The sequence below is a fragment of the Sinocyclocheilus anshuiensis genome, unplaced genomic scaffold, assembly GCF_001515605.1.
Source record: "Sinocyclocheilus anshuiensis isolate Anshui unplaced genomic scaffold, SAMN03320099.WGS_v1.1 scaffold603, whole genome shotgun sequence".
Lineage (NCBI taxonomy): Eukaryota > Metazoa > Chordata > Actinopteri > Cypriniformes > Cyprinidae > Sinocyclocheilus > Sinocyclocheilus anshuiensis.
In genome coordinates this window covers 1,088,743-1,108,635 of record NW_015551055.1, presented here as the reverse complement: position 1 = coordinate 1,108,635, position 19,893 = coordinate 1,088,743, and the positions used below count along the sequence as shown (strand labels likewise).

Genomic DNA, 19,893 nt, shown 5'->3' with positions numbered 1-19,893 from the left:
TAGTTCATGTGGACATCTCACCCAAAACGAAAATTCATAATTTTCCCTCACCCTCATTTTATTCCAAAGCCATGTTCTTTCTTCCACGGAAGACAAAAGGAGAAACTTTGAATAATATATTTGACACTCTTCGTGTTGTTATAATAAATGGAAACTGGAGCTTTCAAGATTTCAAATGATTCAGTTATAAAATGAGTCAAAAGAATAATTTTCTTAGGAATAGGACTTCGCTATTTCTCTCATGAAGGAATACTTGGATGTCAGGATTTTCAGTGAACAACAAATTAAATTTCAGTCTGTTTCTCACACAAAAACAAAAGTTTGGAACAACAGAAAGGTGAGCAAATGAAGACTTTTTCATTTTAGAGTGGGTTGCAAGTTCAGGTGGGAGATCACTAAAGGGGATTGATTGGTTGCAGAAATTCAAATTTGACGACAGTCACTGTTACCAGAATTTTATATAGGCTACTGTCAGACATTTGCCAAATGGCACCCATCTAAGTCAATGCTGCCTCAAACACACATAAAAACAGGCATGACTGACCTCAGTGGGATCCTCCATAAGTGCTAATAGCTGCCTTTCTCTCTGGGCCAGCAGAGAGAGATGTTTGATGGGGTTTGTCAGAGCCTCTGCATACTCTACACATAAACAAGAGATAGACAGAGGGAAAACAGTAAGACTCAGCTAAAAAGGTTGACAATGAGTGGTAAAGAGAGGAAAGATCAGGGCTTATAAACGAAAGACTTTTGGTTTGAATCATACTCTGGGTGACCAATGAGCCATCTTTTTATTTTACTTTATTTTATTAAAATATATATACAAACATTTGCATTTGCACAGCCATATAGTCCACCAGCTGTTAATATTACGTCCATGTAGCAGATTACAAACTCATTGTCATGGCATTCATAGTCCCACAGATCTGTCTCCTTACCTTGGTGCTCATTGGGAATGTAGTCTTGTGCCTCAGTGTACACAAGCAGGGATGACAGCAAAAGCGGTTGGTTCAGCTCATTCTTCAGACAGATGTAGTGATATCCTAACACACACACACACACACACACACACACATATAGCAGATGTGAGTAGATATTCAGCACAGTATCAGACTAACAGGTCTGTTAGATCACTGCCACGTATTGGCACAAACCTGGGCGCAGTGCCGATACTGGCAAGATACGATGGCCAATAAACTTCCCATTTTCTTCATACACTGCTACTCGCAGAGATGCTAGGGTGGGCAACACCACCTAGAAAGACAGAAATGAACAGCATTTCATCTAATAAAAAAGTGCAGATTAGTACAGTATTAGCTCCACAGTTTTCTGCATGACAGAACTGCCATTTTAGGACAAACTACTCCCTTCTTTTGTTACCTTGTTGAACACAAAGGTTTCATCATCCCAGACTGGGTCCAGAGAGTTGTTGTTAGATGTTTTCGTTCGACATTTCCTTTTAGTGTCTGCAGGAAGTCCAAACATGTCCACCTCCACGTAAACACCAACCTTCTTATCGTTCAGAAACTGACCTGAGATGATCTGTGTATGCGAGGGAAAAGTGATAAATTATATGCCTGTACATATTACATTTAAAATTACACAGCAAAATAACTGACTATTACTATATCTTTAAACAGCACACTACACGTGCACAAAATACCTTGATTTTAATTGTGTTGGCTACGATGCCATCCACAATGCCCATAGTAAAGGGGTCAAAGTGTTTGTCCGTGCGTCTCATGAACTCCGGCTTGAGCAGATAACCACAGTGGCAGTTATATTCAAACACCCCCATGTTAAGTTGCATCGGCAAGTCTGAGACAGAGAAGAATTAAGCTTATTTTAAGATTTTAAGACTCCTAGAATATATACAAATGAAGAAAAACAACTAGACAGAAAGAAGAAGGCAATAACAGAGTGCTGTTTGCATATCTGACCGAGAGTTTGGAAGTTTAATGCCACCATTTGGCAACCCACGTTCCAGAAGAGCTGTGGCATATAGTTGCTAGAGTCCACACGCGTCCCTTTGGGGTAGATGCGACTCAGCTGCTTTTTATTGTATCTGAACACAGACATATTGCTCAGAAAGAACAACATTACTTAACATTAGCGCAAACATGTACACACCAAACATATATAACTAAAACTATTGCTGTGTCCTGATTCGTATATTATCCATCCTAAGTAGTATTCAAATTTAGAATAAAGAATGTTGAAATGAGTATCCCAAAGTTTCCTGGATGGTCTTCTATTTCTGGTGAAAATTCAGATCAGAACTACAAACACAAAAAAAAAACACTCCATGAGTGTGCATGGATCTGCACTTCAAATTTCCACCAGAAATATTAGTCCACCCGGTGAAAACTAAAACTAAAAACACTGCAGATGTGCAATACTGTACCTACAATATAGTAGGAAGAACTGTTGCACAGCACAAATAAATGAACTAAACTGTGGAGTGTACAGGTACATCTCAAAAAATTAGAATATCATGAAAAAGGTCAATATTTTTTGTCACTCATTTCAGAAAGTGAAACCCATATATAATATAGATTCATTACACATAGAGTGAAATATTTCAAGCCTTTATTTCTTGAAATTTTGATGATTACAGATACTGAAAACCCAAAATTCAGTGTCTCAGAAAATTAGAATATTACATAAGATCAATAAAAAAAGGATATTTTAAACAGAAATGTCAGACGTTTTCTGAGACACTGAATTTTGGGTTTTCATTATCTGTAAGCCATAACCATCACAATTTTAAGAAATAAAGGCTTGAAATATTTCACTCTATGTGTAATGAATCTATATAATATATGGGTTTCACTTTCTGAAATGAGTGACAAAAAATATTGACCTTTTTCATGATATTCTAATTTTTTGAGATGTACCTGTATATATGAGGACCTTAATGGGTTAGTTCACCCAAAATGAAAATTCTGTTATTTAGTTATTCACCCTCATTTCGTTTCAAACCCGTAAGACCTTCGTTCGTCTTCGGAACACAAATTAAGTTATTTTGTCGAGTAAAGTCATTTTTTTCTTCTTCTTTTGCACACAAAAAGTATTCTCGTAGCTTCGTATAATTGCGGATGAACCACTGATGTCACATGGATTATTTTACAGATCTCCTTCCTACGTTTCTGGACTTGGGAACATTTCAGTTGCGTTGCTGTCTATGCAGGGTCAGACAGCTCTCAGATTCCATCAAAAATATCTTAATTTGTGTTACAAAGATGAACGAAGGTATTACAGGTTTGAAACGACATGAGGGTGAACTATCCCTTTAACTGTGACAAGACGATTGACAAGCTAGTTTACAGTAACATGATGCACATAACTGTGCAAAAAGACACTAATATATATAAAAAAGATGTTATTATGACATTGTAGTATGTCCCAAAATGTGCCTGCTCCTCTGCTACACATTCAAAAGTATTTTTCTTCACAAAAAGTAGGTATATATGTAGGTAAACTGGGATACAGCACATTATAGCAGTCATTATCTGCTGACTGAGGCTGGGGAAGGATACTCAACAAACTCCATGGGAGAGTTCTTCAATGTGTCCATGCCTTTGGTCTCCACAAAAGATGACATCTCAAAATACTTATTCCTCTCTGAAAAGAGAGAGAGAGCGAGAGAGAGAGAGAGAGAGAGAGAGAGAGAAATCAATGTTAAATTCTGTATTCTAAGCTAAACGTGACTATCATGTCTAGACTAAGAAAAAATATTTTAAAAATGGACAGATGACTCTGTCCTGGCTTCTAATTGGTCAACACAGTATTGGTTTCAGCCATAGAATACACAGCATAGTAACGGCTATGATGTGAAAGTAGGGCTGGACGATACGGCCAAAATTTATATCACGGTATATTTCTTAATTTCGGTCGATACGATATAATTCCGATATCGATATGAACACTATTTATCTGAAATAAAAATCTTTTGTAACATTATAAATGCCTTTATCATCACTTTTGATCAATTTTAAGCATCCTTGCTAAATACAATTATTAATTTCTATAATTTCCTTCCCAAAAAATTTATAAAAATTATACTGAATGGAATAGTGTCTGCTTGTCTATTTCTCTTCAAAGCACCAACTTAAAATGCCTATTTTGGTTTGATTGCTTGTGTCACATGAGAAAATAAATAATTTTGCCTTACTGACGCAGTAGCCTATTTAATGCGGGTACGGAAATGTGTTTAAAAATCATATCACCGTTATTGAAAAAAATTATATCGCGTTACATATTGATATTGAATTATTGTCCAGCCCTATGTGAAAGGTATCATTACTCACTGGATGCCGCCTCAAAGGATTTGAATTTGACAGGTTCTATGTAGTTGACCAACGTAGACATCTCCTCTGTAGCGTTCACCTCACTGTATGCAGTACCCTGAAACAGAGCGATATGTCAAAGATGCGAATAGAAAGAGAGACAGAGACAGAGAGAAGAATAGTGAACAGGACAGAATGACAGTAGTTACCTCATCAGTGTTGTTGTGTTTCTTTGGATCTGGAATGGGTTCCTCTTCCTCCTCTTCATCACTCTCCCCATCTCCCTGGTCTAGAAATTAATATAAAAAAATAATACACACACAAAGACACAGAAAATTGAATATACACCATAAATGAATTGACCATGAGCATCCATACTGGTGCCTAAGTGACATCAGTCTTCATCCTGATTGGTTGAGACTTCATGTCAACTAGGCACAAACCCACCAATAGACTTGCGGATATCAAGATCTTTGGCCATCCTCTCTGCAAGCTTCTCGCCCCCATTGGACATGAGCTGGCCCACCTCCCCATCAGACAATGGACAATCTAAACACAAATCTCATAATGAATGGGTTTGAATGCAAAGTTGTAAATGTCATAATTTACAGCCAAGAAAAAAGTCAAACAGGTTTGGAACGACATGAAGAGGAGTAAACGATGACACTTGGTTCATGAGCTAACTCTCTAATCTTGCAGATATGAGAGAGATGTGCAATAAAATGGCCCATGAGAATTGAAAAGTTATTAACTAAAAATGATCTTTTATGCTTTGTCATAAAAGATCAGATGTGAAACGGTTGTTGAAGACTGTGTAATACTAGAAAAGACAAAAAAGTTCACAGTAAAGTGTCTTATTTTTTGTCATAACATCATGGGTTTGAGACTGAAAACATGGGTTTGAGACTCATTAAACAAATGGCTGATAGTTACACTTGTTGCTGGGACAAAGGCAGGACAATGCAACGATGCTGAATGCTGATGGATGAAACACTGACATGCACTCTAAGAGACCGTTCACAAAGATGATGTTTTTGCATTCCACTATACTACTTTTCACTTATTCAAGTTAAAACAAGTTTAACTTTTAAAGGGGTCATGACATGGATTTTTAAAAATGATTTCATTCTGTCCCTCTCTCAAATGAGCCACAAATGTTTGGTGTAGACAGGAGTCAGGCATTAAGCGACTGAACGTCAGTGGACGGGGTCAAAGGTGCGATGATGTAAAACTATTCGTTGACGTCCATGTCCATGTGATGTTACAAATCCCACAACACCTAAATGAGATATTTTTTAAAGCATGATTATATAAATAAAATAAATACATTTTGCACTGGAGAGGATTTTAATTTATGTCAAAAAATCAAAGAAAATTTGATTTCTCATGTAATGGCCCCATTTAAAAAATGCATCTCTAGACCTTGCAATTTTTTCATTTCACTGTCCTATGTCTCTCTTTTTATGGCCCCAATGTGTGATGAAACCCCATCTTGACACAAGCTGCTACAGTATACATACTTAAATTATTGTCGTAAATTGTTTTGTAATTGAACTGCCGACCATTTCAATCACAGTCACTTTTGTGCTAGAGTGGATCAGGCTGGGGTTTGGTGTGCGTACACACCATTCAAGGGTGAGGACTGTTCGTCTGTCCCGTCCTTGCGTCTGATGCTCCCACCGTTAGAGGCCCTGTGGTGATGTTTCTTCTTGTTCTTGATCAAGATCTTCCCCATGAGTTCCTGGGGGCTTGGCAGTTGCTGACCAGGATCCAGCTGTAAAAACAAGATTGCAAAACATAAAAATCTAATCTCAAACTAAAAATATATAAATGATTGCCAAATAACTGCATTCTGTGGTCAAACAGTTTTGTAATGACCAAAACTGTATGATTAACAGCTCTCCTAGATAGTCAATGTCCTACACAGCTGTTATATCACTACATTGGTCTCTTTCTTTTCACAATAATGCAATGATTTCAGGTCAAATGAACACTTTAATTTATTCTTTTATCTGTTAAGTAGCCATGTAATAAGTGGGAAACAAACTCTGTTTCAAGAGAAACAACAACTCTATTTCAAACTTTCTGTTTCACTCTGTTTTCGATACAAGACCCCTTCACTTTTACTGGGGCCCAGATTACCCTATGTTTATTCTGCGATAACGGCCAAATGACTGTACACCATCCTTAACTAAAGTAAAGTTTAGCATTACAAACTTTGATGTTGGCTTTAAAAGCTTGTATTGAAATTTTAAAATGATTTTAAAACCTTTTAAAGTTTTACGGTGACAGATAGACAAGACAGATAGATGGAGAGATAGATTTTGTTTTGAAAAAACAATTAGACTAAAATTTTGTTTTATCATTTTTGACAGTTGGAGTTTGATCAGCAGCCCTTTTTGGGAAGAACTCACTGGATATTTCTCCAGGGGTTCAATGAGCAGAGCGTCCCCGAACATAGTGCGACAATACTCTGCCATTTTAGCCTGCTGCTTTGCCCTAAAAGACCAGATAATAATCAAGATGAAAAATTTACAGCATAAAAAAAACAAACAAACAAACAAACAAACAAGAAATATGCATTATCCACACACTTATACTTACGAGTCTACATGATTTTCAAAGGACAGGATGAGAGGGTAGGGAGACGTCTTGAACGCACTTTCAGCGATGGCCTCAATTACTTCCTAAAAACGCGAAGATTGAAACATTTCACACACAATCTCTCATTGCAGTTCAGTGTGTGTGCAGTTTATGTGATCCGCTTGCATTTGAGAGCAAAGGTGCGGTCACATTAACAAAATTTTGCAGGCAAAAAAAGTTCCTTTGTCTGTTGTCCATAGTGTAGCGGTGTATGAAGCACAGCTCACCAGAAGTCACTTTCAAACCAAGCAGCTTTCTGTTGGTCAACATGGCAAATCCATGTGACCAACTTGAACCCGTTGAGAAATCTATATGGGGAAATCTTCTTCCCTTCTAGATCGCAAGGATTCCTACTGAAATTACTGTATTTCGCCCATGAAAATCTGCAGAACAATGGTAAATATGACCGCACCAAAAAGACACTGAGATGGGGCCATAAACACACCTTGAATGAAATCTCTGTTGTCATGGTAAAACCGTGCGTGATGATTGGCTCTTCCTCAGGTGGGCGGCCCTTCCAGCAGTCCAGCTCTATACAGCGGCATCCTGTCAGCAACACCTGCCTGTACATCTCCACTGATGACGTGCCCGTCAACTGACCCACTGAAGGGGGAAAGCACAGACAGGTTACGTGAGTCCGTTTATTACCATATTTGTGTCTATTATAGTGTGTAAGTGTACCTGTGAGGTATGTGTTGTGTGAAGAGTTGATGAAATAGTGGGACAGGGGTTGGTTCATATCATCGATGAGGTCCAACCTCTCAGGAGGAACCACAGAGTTCTCCTCCCCACCAAGATACTTTGCCAAGCCCATCAGGGAGATCTGATCTGCTCACACATGGGCATGTGAAACAAGCCACCATCAGTCTCATCGTCACCATGTCTAAGCGTATGTGTGAGAGTGTGCATTTGTACCTCTCTCCAGCTGGCTGGTGTTGGTCTCATATCTCTCCATGAGCTGGTGGACCTGATCTCGCTTGAGCGGTGGGTAAAGAACCTCATTTAGTCGAGAATCTCTCTGTTTGCGATTTATAAAGTCCATCAACTGATCCAGAGACAGGAAGGGCTTCCCTTTGGAGCCACTGCATACACACACAGTAAAGAATTAAACATGTCAAAAACACTTTGCACAGCATCTTTACATAGTTGTTAAGACAAAGTAACCCCAAAACATATTTGGACACACTTAAGAATGTATAAACATCATCAGAAAAAGTATTGGTAGCATTTAACTTTTCTGGACCATTTTCACATGGACATATTCAACTATTGCTATACATTTTTAAATTATTTTTGAATAGCATATATATTGTTTTGAAATGAACAAACCTAACAAACTTTTTTGTGAAATGGTTGCATGAAAAGTGTGCGTAGGCTATTTTTCATCAATATAAATGCTATTTGATTGATATATGAATAGCATTCATACATTTATAAATGTGGCCAAGTATCCAAATTTTGAGGGCTCTGTATCTGTCATTGCTGTTGGACTATGTTCACTCACAGCTCCACGAAGATACGCTCCACTTCTGGTCTGGGACTTAGTTTGTTGAGAAAGTTCTGGAACATTTCCCAGGTGAAGTAATCTGGTTTTATACCATCAGCCTGACGAACGAACGAATGAATGAATTAAAATGAAAATATGAATCCTTAACCTGCAATGTTTCCATGACAGCAATTTTATTCTTAAAACTAAAAGTCGAGGAACATTTTAATAACAATTTTTAGTGGATTTGGGTCTGCAGTGTATTTTAAAAGGGAATATTACCATGGAAAAAAAGGATTTATCTTGCCGTTTTGAAATAAATAAAGACTTTGATGTACTACAGGCAAATTTGTTCACAACGTTATGAAAATAAAATGCAGAAATGAGTCCTACAGCAAGATCCATATTTGCATGATACACAGGACAGTACCTAGTACAGCGCATGGCAATTAGGGGCATGCTGCAATCTGAAGTAAACGTTTGTTCTGCATATGTAGTGAGTTGTGCTTGTTTTTGTGGTTTCTGATATTCCACACCAGGGGTCAACATGGCTGAAGCTCAACCAGCAGGGGGCAGTGTAAGACAGTAAACAGAGTGTCATGTGGACATGTGCTGATCTAAGACCAGCTCCTCTGTGACCAAACTGAACCATAAAAGGACTGGTCGCAGATCACCATGGAGTGGCAAAGAAAAAAAAATTCTATGGAACATGTGACATGTGAAGACAAAGGGAGACGCAACAAGAGAAATCAAGTGTGGGTTAATTGAAAAACAAAGCATTTATATTGAAAGAACAAAAGAAAAGGACACAGAAACAAACATGTCTCATGGAAGCACAGCAGACAGTAAAGGATAAAACTGAATGGTTAAACGTTTAATAACTGGTGATTGGTGCACGACTGATTACCCTGTTATTGACCAGACCGCAGTGCTCCAGTGCCATCTCCACACGTTTCTTATCTGAGAACATTTTCAGGATGCTGAGAGAAGTGAAAGTGAAAGAAAAAGAAAAGAAGTGAAAGGAATTATGAAAGAAGAAGTGGCACATTAGCAATGAAAGCCCTGAAGAACTGGAAACATAGCTATGTTTGAGTAAGACAACTTGTTTACTCACGTCTTCACTGGGATTCTCCCATCCTGATTTACCTGCAGCTTCAGCTTGGTGTAACTATGAAAAATGACATGCACACACACACACACACACACACACACACACACACACACACACACACAAAAAGACTAAGAGTAAGAGGCAGATGACCGCATCATGTTGGTTTCGTTATCTTTCATTTTCACTCATTAGTCTACACTGATTATTTGCACTAATAAATCTAACACAATCTTAATGTGAATAACACTACAGACTCTTAGAACAACAATCACCTGACATCTGCACTGCCTCAGACTGAGGCAAAGACTATGACAATAAGGTGTATTTTATTTTGGTTGGTATGGAGCTGACCCAAAATCCTGCTTGGAAGTGAGGATTTAACATGGATAGTTCACCCAAAATTGAAAACGGTGTCACTTACAAACAATCATGTCTTTATGACTTTCTTTCTTCCATGACTGGGGACCTGAGCTTTCAATTTCATTTTGGGTGAATTAACACGACCATCAGTTACAAAACCAATGCTGAACCAAAAGTTATACATGAAAACTGGCTTGAAATTTTGAGGCTTGAGTTGAGAAGATTCAAGAGTCAAAGTTAAATTGTGAGATAATAGGTCACATAATAAAGCACAATTATGAGAAATAAAGCTGCAACAAGTCTTACTTTTAGACATGAGGTTGCAATTTCGATATATAAAGCCAAAAGTCACAGAGAAAAGGAAAGGCAGTAGCATTTGAAAGATATAAAGTAGCAACGAGATATAAACGTCACATTTCGAGATCTAGTCACAATTGTGAGAAATCAAGTTGCGTTGTGAGATGTCACATTTTCAAAAACATCAATTAAAAGAATTCATCACAAGCAACTGTGCGATATGAAGTTCAGTGAAGTGGACTGAGACATTTGTGTATTTTTGCAACACTAACATGTCACTTGGCCTTAAACAACGGTTTCAGACATACACACAAAGTACTCACGCTTTGAATAAGAAGGTGTTGCGGGAAGCATTCTGGGACAGTATGTTTGTGGCAAGTTTAAACAGCTCATCAGTCCACACCTGGAAACCCAATCATAACACCAAATGAACGTGCATAAATGAACTCATACATGTATTATGTAAATATGATAATCCCTATAAATCAATCAAACTTCACATGTGTTAAGTTTCTAAAGAGAGTCATCTAATATAGTTCAGTCAGAGTGCACACTTGCAAAGGTAGAAAGCGAAAAAGCAGGACGAATATAGAGGGAGGGACAGCATGGACATGTTATCTATGTTACGGGCCGGTCGTGGTGGTTACCTTGCAATAGCCCTCCTGCACAGCTTGGAAGTTGAGGAAGTAGAGGTTGACCAGGTCATTGCCGAAGACGATAGTTAGCAGCTTTGATTCGGAGTAGGAATCTCCTTTGATCAAACCCAACGTCTCACGTAAACGTAGGTCCTACAAACGCAGGCAAACCTTAACACCCACGTGTACTATTCTGACAGTATGAGCCTTTCCAAACATAACCTTCATACTGACTCTTTCCAACAGGCACACATAAAAGCGTACCTTTGGAAACCTGGCAAACCTCCCTGTCCTGGTGTCCCTGATTTGACTGATGTCCAGGATTTCCACTTCCTATAAGAAAAAAAAAAGAGATGAATACAAAAACATGAATAAATAAGAAATATTCTCGGTGGTTTTCAACCAGAGAACTGGGGCCCAATAGTGGGCCTCAAAATGACTTGGACAGAACAAGCATTAAATAAGCTAAACAATTAAAAAACAAGTATATAATTCACCCCCTCAATAAACAATCGTATTTGTTTTTATTTACTTGTCTAATCCTCTGTCATACTGCAGAACGAGTTATGCTACAAAGTTTAATGGTTCAAGTTAACCCCACTAATGAGCAATAGTAGGTTTGTCATTTACTTTCATTTCCTCATTAAAATTATTCAGTAAATCTGAATTAATGTCAGTGGAGACATGCATACATCCTACATTTCAAATCAAAAGTTTTGTGGTTTATTATCTCAAATCCAATGCCAAATATGCTATACTCTCTACAGTGTACTCATAAACATTGACATTGTCACATGGCAGACATTAAAAAAAAACGTACACTTTATTTCTCCTGGGAAAAATATTGATGACTCATTCTGAATGGCACAGATTTCTGTCCAATCAGATTATCTTGAAAGTGAGAATGCCCCTCCCCCCCGATACCACCTGTCACCAATTAGGAAGTAGTAAATCATGGCTCTTAAGCTGTGCTGTGCGTTTTTTTACAACTTACAGAAAGAGTATTTAATATGTCTTGTCTGTTTCAGGAAAATATATCAGCACGTAATAGAAAACTGTGCTCCTGAAGTGATTTCATGGGGTCTTTAAGAGTAATCGGGAATGGAATAACACTGAACAGAGGTTCAGAGAATCCCTGACACATCACACACACATACACACTGACAAAGTAAAGGATATTGTCACTGAAGTGGAGAAGCGATCATAAATCATGAGTGAACTTTAACTGTACGACAGATTCACTCAACACTTCAGGATTCACATCTCAGATAAACATCTCTTCTATAGAACTCTTCTAAGTTTAGATAAACTTCTGCTTCATGTGTTCTGGAAGGAGAGTCAAACAGGATCCCGGGCTCGTAAAGAGAATAGCTGAGTAAATGAGCTGGGGCAGTGGTTGGATGACTGTGCTTGTAAACTTCAACAATAAACAAAACAGATCTGGACTGTAAATACTTGCTCTATAGCCGAGGGCTCCCTCCCTTTCTCTCTCGTTCTTTATCATCTTTCGCTTTCCTGTACTCTTGTCCCCCTCCCACCATGGTGTGTGACAGTGCGGATGAAGCTGCTGAGTTGAACGTTCCCCAGAGTGTGCACGAGGTCATTGGTTACTGGTCGAAGTACGCTAAGGTCTGGTTCTGGTCCAAACAGGCCCAGTAGGATGGATCCACACACACACACAAACAAATAAACAAACACACTCTTGTATTTTCTCCCTGCAGCTATTGACTCATCATTACTGGCTCCCTGAAGCGATACTGGGACAATTTATTTATATTTTGATGATTCATTTTCAGATACTGGGAATTTTCTGAGCCAGAGATGTAACAGAATGTTCTTAAAATATTTATTTAATAATTTTTTTTTATTATATATATATATATATATATATATATATATATATATATATATATATATATATATATATATATATATATATATATATATATATATATATATATATATATATATATATATATATATATATATATATATATATATATAATTTTTTTAAATTAAAGAAATATTGTAATATATATAAAGAATAATAATCATTTTTCAAATCAATTAAAACACAATTAAGTTAAAGCTCATCCCAATTTATTTGATATATGGACATGAAAATAAAATAAAAGCTGGAAAGCTTTTAGCCTGCTTTTTCCCCTTATGTGGGTGTGATTGTGACTATAAACAGTGCTTGCATACCAAAACAAAATCCTAAAAAGGTTCACAATCATTAAACACCATGATATAAACAATGAACAAAACTGATCCAGAGACACACAAAGCTATATTTACCACAGTACAACTGTAATGTAACATTAATGATATCAACAGGTTGCATTCAACTAACCGCTAGAAGCTCAGACTTGTGAAACATCTTGAAAATTAAGCAAGCGTTTCTGAACAAGGGTGTATGCAATTGTCCAACCGTTTCTAGCATACATACATTCCCCTCATTCCTGGCGGGCAAAGACTGTTGACCTAAAGTTCAATATTTAGCCTTCAATGTCACTGTAGTGTTATTATGTCATTAAAAACATTCAAAAAGAGAAACACAATATATAAACTAAATAGACACAAGCGGTTCTTTTACTGGTGGTAGGGACTTCACGCCACATCAAACATACATTCTCTCTATTCATTACCCAGCATTCTTACAGGCACAGAGTAATTCCTCTTTTCAGTTTTGGGTTATGGCTTTTCACTACACTGCCATACAGCTGACTTTGAGCTTGACTTGTTAACTCACATCACCATGACAAAAGGTGACAGAATATCAGTTTATATAAACTACCCCCCAAAAAAATTACAAATGGACACCATGTTTACTAGTTGTCTGTCTACATGTGTACAAACCAGTGTTTTGAAATTGTGTTCAGTGTTCAATATTCTTGGAATACTTGATTCCAATTGGTCATTTGTGGCATTCAGCAATGAAATATTTCTGAATAATGACAGCTGCCCAGGGCAATGCAATGCTGTATAACTGACAGCTTATTTTGTATTGATGCTTTGGCTTTGTCTTTAAAACAACTGGGCCAATAAAGCACTTGAAACAGAATTGAATACTGGTTACAGTGGGTATAGAAATTAATCACCCTCCTTTAAAATAATCACATTTTGTTGCTTTGCAGCCTGAAATGAAAACTGATACAGTTTTTGTTTTATCCAGCTGTATTTACTCAGTGCAACTTATAACATCCAAGTGAAATACATAAAACCAACATATCAGAAAAAAATAAAAATAAAAAGACAGAATCACAGAGTTGGAAAAAGGATCACCCCCTTGTGTCAGTATTTTGTTGAACCACCTTTTGCTTTAATTACAGCCTTTAGTCTGTTGGGATATTTCTCTACTAACTTTGCACATCTAGACTTTGCAATATTTGCCCACTTTTCTTTACAGAACTGCTCAACTTCAATTCAATTTGATGGTGACCGTTTGTGGACTGCCATAGAGCGGGATAATACGCAGAGCGTCACACCAAGTGAAAGTGAATCCTGAGCGGAGAACTAATTTTCGGCAGCCGAAATTTCAGTGCATCTCTAATTATTGGCGACATTAGAAATGGATATTATATAATAGCTGCTTTTTTGAACATTTTAGCAATTTGAAAATATTAAAAAATGATTTTTTACACGGCACCCCTTCTCTCGACAGACGGTACCCCGGTTGGGAAACTCTGTTCTAAATAATGCCGCGGGTGGGGCTTGAGGAAGTGACGTCGCCTGCATCTGCGCAGTGCGACCTGATGCAGCCCGTGAACTGAGACACAAGGAAACAGAAATACTGCAAAATAATAATAATAACGCGACTAAACGAGACGAAATAACATTATAACATTTCGTTTCGTCTCGTTTTGGTCAACGAAAATGAAGAGACATTTTAGCATAGTTTTAATTTTGTAAACCACATGTAGTCTCGTTTTTATTCGTCAACAATATTGCATTATACATTTAATTATAGTCATCGTCACATGACCAGCATTTACGTTGCGTCTCGTTTTCGTCACGTGATAAAGGTTCGTTGACGACGATATTTAGTCATAATTTTCGTTGACGAAAGCAACACTAGGTTTAAGGCCACATCCACACGAAGCCAGAGCTTTCCTTATCCAATCTTTTTTTTTTCTTTTTCTCGCTCTAAAAAAAAAAATTCCATACATACGAAGCCATTGAAACCGACTTAGAAATGATGTAGTATTTATGCCAGACCAGTATGTGTCGCTATAATTCTGCCACAGAGATACATTAAAAATGGAGGAGAAGACTTCGAGCATGCGCATAAACCTTGCGCGCTGTATACAAATTTTTTTTATTTTTCTTTAGTAAAGCTAATAGGCTCAGTATCTTCTGCAGAACGAACACAAGCATATAGTCCGCTGTTGTTGTTACCTGAGTTACGTGACGTAGCGGTGTCTGACTAGGATCGAGAAGTGGGGTGATGACATCATCGTTTCACAAAATATACCGATTGGCTGTACACACGAAAACGCAAGGGTGTCATTTTCAGATTTATCCTCTCTGGAATCCGGTTTCAGGCTCCCAAAACGCTGGATCTGTCTGGACTAAACGCTGATACGATACAAATTTTTTACGTATACAGCTAAATGCGTCTCTGTGTTGACGGGGCCTAAGTCTGGGCTCTGACTAGGCCATGCAAGGACATTCACCTTTTTCTCCTTCAACCACTGTGTGCTCAGGTTTGCTGTGTGCTTTGGGTCATTGTCATGTTGGAAGGTAAACCTTCACTGCAGGAATGCTGTTATTTGGATGCTAAGCTGTACTGGATTTCCGCCAGACGTATGGTTTGGTGTTGAGACCAAATAATTCAATTTTAGTCTCATCTGCCTTAGAATCTTCAAGGTGCGTTTTGGCAAAGCTCAGTCTGACTGCATGTGCCTTTCTTGAGGAGTGGCTTTTTTCTTGCAACCCTCCCATACAAGCCACATTTGTGGAGAATTTGTGATATTGTTGTCACATGCACACAATGATCACTCTTTGTCATAAATTCCTGCAGCTGCTTCAGAGTTGCCGTAGGCCTCTTTGTAGTCTCTCTGGCCAGTTTCCTCCTGACTCTTTCATCCAGTTTGGAGCGACATCCTGATCCAGGGAGGGTCTGTGTACCAAATACCTTCCACTTCTTAATAATAGATTTCACTGTGCTTTTAGGCATTGATCGAGCCTTTGAATTTTCTAAAATATCCATCTCCTGACTTGTGCCTGTCCAGAATTTTATCCCGGAGATCTTTTGATGGGTGCCCATAGTTGATTGTTTGCTTCAGTTGCACTACCAAGGACTGAAATGCTCCAGGAAAGCTCTTTTCATGCTGAGCTAATCAAAATGACCACAGCTGATCACAGTTGAAAGTCAATGGCTTTGTGTGACATTGAGAAGGTGATTAGCTACACCTGATTGAGTTTACAAGTCATTTTAAGGAGGGGGTGATCCTTTTTCAAATCAGTGATTATATTTCTTTTATTTTTTATCTTTTTCTGATATGTTGGTGTTATATATTTCACTTGGACGTTATAAGTTGCACTGAGTAAATACAGTTGGATAAAACAAAAACTGTGTAAATCTTCATTTCAGGCTGCAAAGCAACAAAATGTGATTATTTTAAAGGAGGGTGATTCTTTTCGATACCCACTGTATATTGAAGATGCAAATCTTAGGTGTAAAAGAAGATGTGATATCCAGATTAAAGTGGTCCTTCTACAGAGAGTCGTGCAATTTCACTAACTTTCCAAAGTATCAACCAAAGTTATGATGGTAATGTCACCAGCAGCTGGAAAAGAATGAGCTTGGAGAGAGAAAGAGAGTGAGAGAGAAAAAGAGCAAGCGGGAATCTCCAGGGTACAGTCATTCAACTTATTACAATGCAAAACAGTACAACACAATACTGAGCCACCACACCCTGACCCCAATTTACTGTCTTTGCTTGCTGCTGTGCCTCTGAGATAAAGAGTGTTTTAAGGTGATTTATATTAGGAGGGAGTGCAGAGGTCATATTATGCATGACAGATGTGACGTCCCCTGTACTGCCTCTCCCACTATTTCTGCCACAAGGCCCCAGGGGCTGTTCCCTGCCCTGCACTCCGTGAGTGACTGGCCTTCTTGTTGCTTCTTGTGAGATTAGACCTTAATTATGGAAACAATTAATCTCCAAATATAAAGTACTCAACATGAAATAAAGCTTCCCCTGCCGATAAATGAACAAACTCATGAGCATAAGAGAAGACATGAACTCAGACAGTTCAGGTTAAAGGGAAACTAATGTGTGTGTTACTGTGAACATATCTTGCTGTAACTTCCTTGTGTAGCCCTGGCAACAGTCACTTCCTGTCATGTCTGGCACTGGGGAGGGTATACGGGTGTTGGGAGTAAGAGAGTGTGTGTGACAAGTGTAATGATGGTAAAATCCCAAGGCATTGAGTAGCACTGTTGAAATTTAACACCCATGAGAACGACACACCTTACCATACAGACTCACTTTTATTTCTTCCCTCCCCCTTTTCTCCTCTGTTTCACTCAAGGTTACTGATATTTGGACTGATCCCAGATGACTTGAGAATTAAAAAAAAACAAAAAACAATGCAATTGCAAGGATTATTTCGTACTTGTATGCACAGAAAAACATCCCACAAAAAATCTCTGCCTAATTCACAATACACGACTTCACACATGAATTTGTTCTTAACCTCGGTCTAAAGTTTTTGTGCATTCTAAATGAGTGACCATGTGCCTGAAGCTAGTTATTTGCAAAAAAAATAAAAATAAACACACCCAAACCATCTCCATATAAAAAAATTCTGTACAGCCTTTCCTTTACAGTCTTTTATCACTTTCTAAAGACATACTCTGACCTGGGGTGCGTTTCCCAAAAGCAACTATGGTTGTAAGTTCCGTCGTTACCAATGGAGTTCAATGGAACTAACGACCAGTTAGCTAATGATGCTTTTGGGAAACGCACCCTTGAGCGACACGGACAGAGTAAGATCCTTGAGCAATAGCAAATGTATTGTCCTCAAAACCAGTTTAAACATAATAAACACCTTTTATACAGACCCCTGATTAGCCATCTGTATATTTGTGTATCTGCACTGTTATACAGAGAAACCTCACAGCTCAAGCTATAACACCGCTCAACTTACTCTTTTACTGTATAGCAAAATATTTTTAAGATGAAATATATAACAAGTCATGAAACTCTAGATGGTGCAGGCTGATGGGTCCTTAACGTAACAGATGATATTAGCATTAAACGACTTGTCACAAGCTGATTGCATCATGTTGCATACGCAGCCAATGAGCTTGCTGCTTTACATTTAAATGGCTGATTAGCATTCGCTTGAGCATTGCAGCGTGCTTTCAGTGTTCCTCTGAAACGCCACCTTCCCCAGCTCCACCTGTATAGATCTGCTACGTGTTATTTTATATGCTATTTGTGCAGCAGCAGTATGTCCTGAATACTCACAGTACCATATCGGCTTATGTATTGGCAGTAGCAAGTTCTTGTACTTGCTTGCAGCAGCAGCAATAAATCTACAAATACAGCAATAACCAGCAGCAGCAGCAATTCAGCAGCAGCAGCGTAGCAGATCTATTCCGCAAAGACCAAATACATTAACATTGTCATATCCATTACCATGCTAAAATCTTCAGAGAGTTCTCATGATAGAACTATATATAAAATTTAATCCTAACACGATTATAAGGTTTCCTAGGGCATGTGATTTTTGTGTATGTGGTCTCAGTTATTTCTACATTTGTTTCATAAATTTAGAATTGACTGTAGTATGGAAGTCACTGGTGAACAAGGATTTGTTTGTGAAAACATTTGTACACAGGTTTTATATACAAATTGGTTGTTACACACACTTAGTCAATGAGACCCAATGAAAGAGAGAAAACAAAACAGACTTACAGAAGCTACAAAAATTACCCCAATATCCTCATTCACTGTTCCCTATTTTAGTCTGCTAACATAGTGAACACTGACAGACACTGAGTGCCCCGGAAGGGCTGCCACTTTTGCATAGTTTGGGCTTGTCGTTTAATGATCATTCAACACTTAACTGACTGGCAAGCTCCAGCAATGAAATGGTTTTTCTTAAATTCTGTCATGGAAACTAGCGTGAATAAACCCTAATTAAACCATTAATAATCAATTAAAAAGAAAAATACACCTGTGTGATACCACTGTGAACACCATATACTGCAGAGATGCAACACTCATAGTGCTGGGCGGTATACCGGTTCATTCCGAATACCGGTGTTTATTTTTGCTATGATATGAAATTTTAAAATACCGCAATACCGGTGTATGTGGCTTAAACAACGTTCGGAACGCGACACTGTTTGAAAGAAGTCCCTTTTCACTGTGGTGAGGGAACAGCTGTATGTGTTACGAAGCGTGAAAGTTCCGAAACACATGCTGTATTATATACCGACTAATAAATTACAGAATGTTTAGCAAACACTGAGGAATCAAATAAATAAATAAAAGAGAGCCTCCATAGTTTAAGGTAAACAGCAAAGGTAAGTTTTTCAAAAATGAAAACAAAAAGAAAAGTAAAACTAACGGTGACTGTGCTAGCATGTTTTTTCCCCCCACAAGAATACCAGCATGTTCACCTTCTCTGGTTTAAGAAGCGGTCTTTTACTTGACTTTCGCTTGAAAACTATCTATCGTTTCCTTCAATATGCACGTAATTTTACCCCAGAAAGATTATTAGAAGCCTTTCCTTTTCTCATGATTTCTATCTTATTCATGAATGTATTGAATGTAAGAATACAAATAGTTAACAAAATAAACATGTTTAAATTGTATAATGTGCACCAAAGATTTTATTTTTTCAAGATATTGTTTTTGCTGCTAAATTATACAGTCAGCTAGTTTAATTTCATAGATTATATATTTTTATTCAAATGTAGTTTTTCTCTGTAATGAGGAAGTGTGTATTTAGTGGATTGCGTTTAACAAAGGGTTTAAAAGAGTTACCATTAGTTCCACAAACACAGTATTGATATTCTGTAGTGGTGTAGAAAAAAAATAGCACTGGTGTTGA

At 37.8% G+C, this 19,893-nt stretch overlaps 1 protein-coding gene across 2 annotated transcripts in view; it reads right to left on the bottom strand.

Moving 5' to 3' along the window:
- Positions 1 to 19,893, bottom strand: part of LOC107661968 (1-phosphatidylinositol 4,5-bisphosphate phosphodiesterase beta-3-like) — a 72,431-nt gene that overhangs the window by 10,511 nt on the left and 42,027 nt on the right. For both annotated transcript variants that reach the window (XM_016451794.1, XM_016451795.1), the window contains exons 3-24: positions 11,083 to 11,151; positions 10,831 to 10,971; positions 10,507 to 10,586; positions 9,530 to 9,583; positions 9,323 to 9,395; positions 8,434 to 8,534; positions 7,845 to 8,011; positions 7,611 to 7,757; positions 7,375 to 7,532; positions 6,891 to 6,973; positions 6,701 to 6,785; positions 5,913 to 6,060; positions 4,734 to 4,835; positions 4,496 to 4,575; positions 4,308 to 4,404; positions 3,537 to 3,621; positions 1,938 to 2,062; positions 1,661 to 1,815; positions 1,378 to 1,539; positions 1,152 to 1,251; positions 936 to 1,040; positions 545 to 639 (exon numbers count right to left, since the gene is read on the bottom strand). In XM_016451794.1, coding sequence (XP_016307280.1) covers positions 545 to 639; positions 936 to 1,040; positions 1,152 to 1,251; positions 1,378 to 1,539; positions 1,661 to 1,815; positions 1,938 to 2,062; positions 3,537 to 3,621; positions 4,308 to 4,404; positions 4,496 to 4,575; positions 4,734 to 4,835; positions 5,913 to 6,060; positions 6,701 to 6,785; positions 6,891 to 6,973; positions 7,375 to 7,532; positions 7,611 to 7,757; positions 7,845 to 8,011; positions 8,434 to 8,534; positions 9,323 to 9,395; positions 9,530 to 9,583; positions 10,507 to 10,586; positions 10,831 to 10,971; positions 11,083 to 11,151 — 2,412 coding nt within the window. The remainder of the gene's footprint in view (positions 1 to 544; positions 640 to 935; positions 1,041 to 1,151; positions 1,252 to 1,377; positions 1,540 to 1,660; positions 1,816 to 1,937; positions 2,063 to 3,536; positions 3,622 to 4,307; positions 4,405 to 4,495; positions 4,576 to 4,733; positions 4,836 to 5,912; positions 6,061 to 6,700; positions 6,786 to 6,890; positions 6,974 to 7,374; positions 7,533 to 7,610; positions 7,758 to 7,844; positions 8,012 to 8,433; positions 8,535 to 9,322; positions 9,396 to 9,529; positions 9,584 to 10,506; positions 10,587 to 10,830; positions 10,972 to 11,082; positions 11,152 to 19,893) is intronic.